The sequence below is a fragment of the Pollicipes pollicipes genome, unplaced genomic scaffold (genome assembly GCF_011947565.3).
Source record: "Pollicipes pollicipes isolate AB1234 unplaced genomic scaffold, Ppol_2.1 Scaffold_2555;HRSCAF=2994_pilon_pilon_pilon, whole genome shotgun sequence".
Taxonomy (NCBI): Eukaryota; Metazoa; Arthropoda; class Thecostraca; order Pollicipedomorpha; family Pollicipedidae; genus Pollicipes; species Pollicipes pollicipes.
In genome coordinates, this window is record NW_023596136.1 from 4,438,853 (window position 1) to 4,447,197 (window position 8,345).

General features: G+C 47.1%; 1 protein-coding gene across 1 annotated transcript; it reads right to left on the reverse strand.

Moving 5' to 3' along the window:
• Positions 1-225: 225 nt before the first annotated feature.
• LOC119107552 (cytochrome P450 2C15-like) lies at positions 226-5,509 on the reverse strand. Its single transcript, XM_037231039.1, has 2 exons — positions 5,425-5,509; positions 226-1,604 (listed from the first exon to the last, which is right to left on the reverse strand). The coding sequence occupies exons 1-2, from the start codon at positions 5,507-5,509 to the stop codon at positions 226-228; spliced, it is 1,464 nt and encodes a 487-aa protein (XP_037086934.1).
• Between the last annotated feature and the right edge of the window lie 2,836 nt (positions 5,510-8,345).

Genomic DNA, 8,345 nt, shown 5'->3' on the forward strand with positions numbered 1-8,345 from the left:
GGCTATTCGGAGTCCAAGAACACTTTGGACGCGCGGACACATATGTTATGGGTGTTAATCAGAAGTAGAGGCCACTTTGGCTATCACGCGCCATACATGACAAACGTCAGCACATGCCATGGCATTTGACGTCGGTCTATTTTGGGTGACAGAACGAAACACTTGCCACATATTTTGGTCATAAATAGCCAGCAGCCCCTCCCTGTCATTTCCACCGTCTCTATTTCAGCGCTGTTCTGGTATGAGCTTGTACGGCTTGGGACTGCGAAGGATCGTGCATTTCAAATCTACGCCCAAGTCGTGCATGAACCCCTCTGGCCAGCGGAAGGTAAAGTTCTGCATGAAGCAGGTAAGAAAAAGAAACAGCTCTGTTCGCGCCATGCCTTCGCCCATGCACTGTCGCTTGCCCACTGAGAACGGCATGACGTTCTTGTCCGGCTGGAACTTGCCGTCGGCGTCCAGGAAACGCTCGGGTCGGAACTGCAGCGGCCCTGGGAACAGCCGCTCGCTGTGGTGCACGCTGTGCACGTTAGCCACGACCTGGACACCGGCCGGCAGCCGGTGTCGCCCGACGTCAACAGGCGCCAGCGACTGGTGCATCAGCAGCAGGGGCGCGATGTCAGCTAGTCGCAGCGTCTCCAGCAGCACGGCCTCGACGTACGGAAGACGTGACCTGTCCGAGAGGGACGGCAGCCGCTGCCGGCCCACCTGGTCGTCCAGCTCGGCCTGCAGACGCCGCTGTACCTCCGGATGGTTACACAGCAGGCAGAAGGCCCAGCGCAGCGTTGTGGCCGTCGTCTCATTGCCGGCGATGAAAAGGTCCATCACTGACATGAGGAGGTGCCAGTCGGTCAACAGGTCTGGTCGTTTCTGCTGCTCCTGAAGCATGGCCTCCATGTAGTCGCGAGGCTCGCTGGACACGTCAAGATCGTCCCGATGTTTCTTGATAGAGGGCATGAACGTATCTTCAACTATGCTCTCAAATTCGATCTCAACATTTCTCTTGTTAAAGACAAAGCTTGGCAGCACGTCGCTAAGCCATGGAACCACATCAAGAATTACTAAGCCCTGGGCAAACTCGAGGATTTCTGAAAGCTTGGTGACGGTGTCCAGGACCTTGGAGTCCGTGAGGCTTAGCTCCTCCGACGCGACCAACTTCCAGAGGATGTTTATCACGGCGACGTTTAGAGACGTGCCAAGGGCAAGCTCAGATCCGCAATTCGGCACCAGAATCTCATCCATGTAGCTGGTGATCTGGTAATGCATGTACTCTTCCAGCTTGGACTTGCCCATCCCCAAGTTCCGCAGGTGACGAAGTGTGAGACGTCTAGACTCTTGCCATAGCTCACCCTGTGAAGAAGCAAGCCCCGTTCCTCTCACTACGAACTGGAGCAATTCAATGTCTGGTCGACCGTTGAGCTCAGGTCGGCTGAAGGCTTCTCGGATCACCTCGGGGTCGCTTATGACGACCTGGTGCATGACGCCAATCTTGACATGATAGATAGCACCATACGCCATGGCCCAATCAGCATAGGTGCGGTAGTGGTAGGCGTGCTTCAAGCCCATGGAGAAGAGATTTCCCACCCATGGCATCAGTGGAGGTCCTGTAAATGAGAGAAACTGTTGGCTGAAGAGGTAGACATCGCAAATGCATTGCTATGTTAATAACTCCACTCAGTCGTTTGAATTTCAATGACATGCTTACAATAACTACATACGTGATCGTCGTTAAGTAAAGCCTATTTTGAAAAAAAAACTTTTGGTCATGGGCCTTGCTTACAGATTCGAAAAGTACAGATCTAAAACGGGTAGAATTTACCAGTCAGCGTCAACAGTGCTTTTTCCATGAGTTTTAACTTCTGTTTGAATCGTTGTATCTGCTGGTGGATTTGATGATTGTGATCTCGTCAGTGCTGATGTCGATGTTGACGTGGATGTTGTTGTTGATTTTGATGATGATCTTCCCGCTGCTGTTGTTATTCTTGGCGCTGCTTCTCCAGTCGATGTTGCTGTTTGGGTTCTCTATGAGGGCGACATAAAGTCGTTTGAAGCAGCCGTCTGCTCTGAACACGGTTTTTTACATGGCCGTTTGATATAAAAGTAACATATGAGTATAATCTCAATGTTCGTATAGCATGGCAAACCTCAATACTTTGAAAATCATTGCTGTTTGGTTGGCTTTTCCAACAACATGTATGCCCATCAAGGATGCGAATTTGTAACGCTACCAACTTCCACGGAACGCCATAGTCTTTAGCATCGATATCGTCAACCTGTGTGGCAGCATCCCGCTGGTGGAGGCTGCATCAACGGCCTCTGACCTAATTTGGCAGCACCAGAACGACTTGATATTTGTGGTGTTACACCTGTCGACATTACATGACTTCTTACCCGCTGTCTCGAAAATAAGGCCATCAGATTTGACAAAGACCACTACAAACAGCAACTCGGCATCATCATAGGCGACAAGGTGGTACCTATCGTTGCAATAAGATCTATGCACAAATTTGAACAACTGCCACTAATAACGCGGACCTACAACCTGATTTTTACGCCTGATTTATGGACGATTCCATAGGGGCTCGGACTCACTCTCACAATACGCTGTTGGACGTCATCAGATTCCTTAATTCTATTCATAACAGCATCGGTTTTCTCTTAGAAGATACCCATACGTCTGGGCAGCTTGCATTATGCATTATTAGACGGCTTGCTTGCATTCTGTGTCGACAAAAAAGCTATCATCCGTTCAGAGTTCCGACGTGCCATGAGAATGTCATTTATGCTGCTGCAAATGACCGCCCGTGTCAAACAACCTGTGCGAAGCAAACAGTTACGCTGAATAACTAACACATCGCCTTCATCGAGATGCTGCACAACAACATCGATTGGAGAAGCAGCGCCGATAGAAACAATAGCAACGGGAACGTTATTACCAACATTCAGAAAAAAGAAACGTCAAAATCAACAGGAACATCAACATCAGCGTGTAGCTCAACCAGCGACCTTCACAGCGCGAGGCCGATTGCAAAAACGAGCTTGAATTTCTGCTCCATTCAGAGCTGTCTGAGGTGTCATGTTTGTACCTCCTTTTCGGCAGCACAGTGTTAGAACAGTAGGAGCCAAAAGGATTGGTAATCAGCTATGGGGATAATCTATGCAGCTATGGGGATAATAATATGGGGATATGGGGTAATCAGCTATACCTTAGGGACACAGTCAACGTAGCCTTCCAATTTTATGTATTTCTATGCGCCAAAGTTACAATACAGAATTCTTAGTCACCTCCATTTCAAAGGGCGAGTATAAGGGTCAGATTCTCCATTATGGCGGGCTAGCCTCATGTTACCTCATGCCTTCTCAATATAGCGTGGCCCAGCAAAATATTGGGGTGTGGGGCGCACTAACATTACGGGGGGGGGGAGGGCGTGGCCCCAAAGCTCACTCATATTGAGGCCCTTTCTTTTGGTTTCAATGGAATATTCTATCTCTATTATCCTGGGCCTCCTATCGGCGCGGGCATGTATCTCAGAAGCTAGAGAGGTTTAGGTCAGGGCTCCGAACAGCACCGAATGATTTTCAAGATGGCTATTTCAGCAGGGCAACCAGATCATTTGTTTCTGGGCAGATGACAGGTGGGTGGACACCTTCTCTCCCAAATGGTGACGCAGGCTCTGGTTCCAATACAACAGCAAAAAGCACGGAACCGCGCACTTCATCTAATATCAATATTGTGTGATGGAATTGCCTACCGGCTCACGAACCCTCCGTATTTTCGGTAATATTCCCGGATGTTTCACAAATCGGCGGTTTGATGCAACGCTATTGCCGATCGTCGAATAAGATATTATGCTGCCAAGCATTCTGATTCTGCTGACAGTTTAGCAATTTTTCCCCAATGCTGGCAACTATAGACGAGAGGGTGTCACGCCTAACGCAAAAGAGCGTTTTTAACCGAGTCTTTCACAGACATGGAAACATGTCAAAAATGTCATTCCAGCTTCCACTGCCATCCACTGGGAAATTTTTGATAGTATGATAGCACGACAATACTAGAACATTACTCGGCGTATTACCTTGCTAGAGGATCGTCAGATTCTTGCGGGCCAGCAGCGCCGTGTTCGCTTCTGACTGACACCAGTCGTGATTGTATACTTTTCTTGTCCCAAATGTGGTATTCTGGTCCATGTGACCGTGCACAAGTAAGTCAGTAAAGGAGTGGAATTTTGCACGTGTCATTTCCGTGCGTGTGCACATGGAAGCATTCCCGCTATTGCAGAAGCCATTCCCGCATGTATGCTAGTTGGTGCATGCACTCTAAATTGGAGTAAGGGGAGAGTTCCACATTTGTATGGAGTTTTGAACTGAAGATGACATCTTGAAGATCATTCGGTACAGTTCACAGCCCTGCCTTCTTAAGCCGTGCTTAGCTCTAGTAGCGTAACTCAAGGGTGAATTACAACGTCAGCGTCTCAAAATATTCGGAAGTTGGCCCCATTTTGGCTTAGCAGGATAGCAGGCTTAGCTGCTTTGGCTTAGCTGCTTTCGATAGCAGGATAACCGCCGTAAATTCTAACACAAGTTCTCTATTTTATGCCATGTTTTTGTGCCATTGATTCATATTCATTTGGCGTGTTGTTTCACTTATTTGGTGATAACTCAGCACATCTTGTGCGAGTGTGCGCTCTAGACATCAGCTTCCTGAATTTGGTGACTAAAGCAGGCATTACGGTGAAAAGCTTTGGTAAATCGGTGAAGAAAACGTTCATATTTTTAACACTGAGATAATCGGTGACGGAATGTTCCCTTTCGTTATGATTCACCTGACTTGGGGATAAGTGTGTATTTTGATTACTTCAACTTTGCTTTGGTTATCGGTTAACTGGGAGCCGATTTCCATTACCTCAGTCAAAGCTGTGTAAACAAAACAAATGGTAAAGTAAATCAGTTTAAGCTGGGTTAGATACCTGTTTTTTGTACCAAGCCGGTGTTGCATGTCAGAAAATTCGCTTGTTATCTTAGGATATACTTTTCTTTAAGTGCATACGTGTTCAGTCTACAGAGTATATCATGTGAGTAATCGAAAAATATACTTACCAATGAGTATGATTACTAATTCGTTGGAAATTGTTCTGCCGAGCGGAGTGAGTTGGAACTTGAGTTATTGGGTCGCCGTGTTTCCAGAACGTCAAAAATGACTGCCGTAAAAAACGTAATGTAAGTGCAGAGGACTTCTTGCAAAACTTCCAAGAATATACGCGCATTCCTTTACGTGTGCAAATATTTCTGGTTTTGACCTACGCAATGATTCTACAGACGCCTGTTAATTGTGCGTAGCGTCATCCAAGCGGAACACAAACGCAGAAGTGAACATGGCAAGTATTCCACCTCGCAAGCTGTTAGGCGGATGGTGCGTTGACTCACCGTGTGGACTCCAGGCTGGTCGCTTGGTCGACCTCCAGGCCGACAGCAGGACAGCTACCAGGACGATCACCAGCCAGAGGTACATCTTCTCGACTGCAATCGATGGGGTGTCTCCAGCGCAGCATAAACACTGAACTGCACCGCCATATTGTCGCCAGGTGCGACCCCGCCCAGTCACGCAAACACGCATGCGCTTGTGGATGTCACGGTTGTTGTCACGGTTGTTGAGCACTTCTAGGCACGGAGGCTGTAACCCAGTACGTTATCCCTGCAGAGTTAACCAAAGTTTTGCTTGCATTGTATTATGTCTGCACCACTGGTACTCATTTCATCGTCCTATACACAACATAGCAGGGATTCCCTAACAGAGCAGGTAGCTTCCTCATCAAGCTTAAAGGGAGTACCCTACATCTGTATCAGATCTTGATCTGAGGTGTACGTTTTGAAGATAACCGAATGCCGTTTGTAAATCTCATTTGAAGAATAAACATCGTTTTGTTTCTGAGCTTGACACCGGCAAGCTTCTGCGGATTACCTCGTTGAGACTGTCAAGGTCACCCAGGCATGCATGGCGCAATAAAATCATGTGAACACCGCCACTCCGCTGTTTCCTGCTTATTGTCAAGAAGAGCATGGCCACATTCGTATAAGCGATGACACAGCACAAATGATCTAAAAAACGGAAGGTTTTTGACTAGTACCAATATTCGCATGTTTCATTATGAGCATGTCTGGCGTATCCCTAACTTCGCGGTAATAATTTCAGCGCATGCTCGCCCCAAATTCGAGCGCTCAGAGTTTGGCGAACGGTCGCCATCATTTTCTGCGCGTAGAGAGCCTAAGTTTTAAGGAATGATTATGTTTAAAGGGAGTGCTCCATATCTGCGCGGGATTTTGAGCTGAAACAGTCCTGTTGAATATCATTCGGTGCAGTTCTTAAGATCAGGTCGGATCAGCTTTGCACTTCTTAAGGTCTAAACCTCTCCAGTTTACTGGCTACTTGACCGCGGAGATGTGCAGACTACATCGAGGGGACTATTTTAAGGTCACCCAGGCATTCATAAAGCCATGGTAACGTCATTTCAATAATGCCATTCCATCAGCCATGCGGCGATCGAAGCTATGACGAATATAATTGTTCAGTAGTTCATATCTGACGTTAGCGAGCACGATTTCCAAATATAGCACTCGGCAATTGGCTCTCAATCAATGTTGTGCGAGGTACAATGACGTAGTAAAAAAGGACGTACTGAAGAGCACATTTACTTAACAGAAAAGCTGTGTTGTCTAGAGCAGTCATTTTTACTTAGTACACCAATAGTTAGAAGTGAACTTATGACGTTATATCTGATGCTTGTCTCAATGTTTCTAAGTGTGGACAATTCCTTTTAAAGTGAGCGCTCCACATTTACATGAGACTTCAAACAATTCCACCGTTCGGCAGTTTTGAAGGTCACTCGGTGCAGTTCATAGCCCTGGCCTTCTTCGGGCCTAAAACCCTCTATACACCTCCAAAGATGGCGCCATCCCAGCGTCATTCAAATTCTGCCACCTCATAGGCCTCGCGGCGTTTAAGGCCACGAAAAATATCATCGTCGACCCGTTCACATTTGGCGTCCGTGAGCTCCATTTCGAAATAAATTGGCCGTCAATTGGCGGTCAATAGTTCTGGCCGTCAATCAATGTTGAGAACAATGCAAGTTTCAATTACGGATCACGTTTTGCGCTACTGGACACAACAAGCTGGACGTGGTTAGAAGTTATTACGGAAATAGGACTTGCAATATAATAACTAATAACAGCGCCATAACTGAATATGTTTATGTGAGTAAAGTTCTTAAACTCACAAATGAATATACAAGAACATCGCGAGAAGGGGCCAAAACACGAGCACACAACGGTTTCTGGCTGGGCTAAACGCTTCCAGCTGCCAGTTGCCATCGCTCGGCGGGTTTAGAGTGCCACGAGCGGGTGCCAGGCTGGCAGTTTTGCACGGCTGGTTTGGCAGAACCACAAAGTCATTGAAACGTTGCTTAATACAACAATGTCTTATTCCTCGAAGAAAAACGAGGAAAATGAAAAGATAGATGAGTTGATATTTCGTTAACGCGCCTTTACCATGCATGCCTTAGCATGCGTCTATCTCTCCATTGCTCTGTTATTTTTCTAAGATGAACTGGGCTGTTACTACTGTCTTATCTATATGCATATGGGTTTCGCAAATGCACTTCGCAAATGCACTTCGCAAATGCAAATACATCGTTCCTCGCAAATGCACTTTACACCTCATGTTTGAATGATAATGAAGCATTAATGTAGTGTGAACAGCTGGCACGCACCTGAGCTGGGTTAAAGTATGTCATCAACCAGCCCAATGCCTCGCACCCAGATGTTCCCTGCCATACAGGTGTCTGCAGTACATGCGTGGGCAGGTCAGCTGCAGGTCAGCTGCGGGTCGAGTGACTAAGCAGTGGACACGACGGCTTTGGCCCTGCTTCCGCCCAGTTATGCTGATGACCCAAGATATCTGTGTATTACATCAAGGTGACCCAAACCTGGAAACCTTGAAAAGCAAAAGGCACAAAACATTGCTGTTGTAAGTTCAACAATTCGCCAAAGTAACACTTCTCTGCACCCAAATGCACCAGGCAGCATCACTACCAGCACAAAGACTCACCATCTGTTCTTGCTCAAACAGGGCTGTTGCATGCAGGCCGGCAGTGTGCCATCAACCACACCTTTACCAAAGCGGCTATCATGATATACCATTACACTAATGACGTGAGTGAAATTTCCTAAATCACTCAGGACATCAATCACCTGGATAGCTGGGCGGCTGTTTACCGAATAGCCATGCCCAGTCGCAGATCCGTGGCCAGATTCACTACTCTCGACGCTTTCGGTATCAGCCGTCCTCAAAG

What these genes read in the sequence shown, in the direction of transcription:
- LOC119107552 (XM_037231039.1), bottom strand. Translation starts at nt 5,509, where the DNA reads ATGTACCTCTGGCTGGTGATCGTCCTGGTAGCTGTCCTGCTGTCGGCC. An exon ending in ACCAGCCTGGAGTCCACACG is followed by an intron (nt 1,605 to 5,424) that starts GTGAGTCAACGC and finishes TCTCATTTACAG; the next exon opens with GACCTCCACTGATGCCATGG.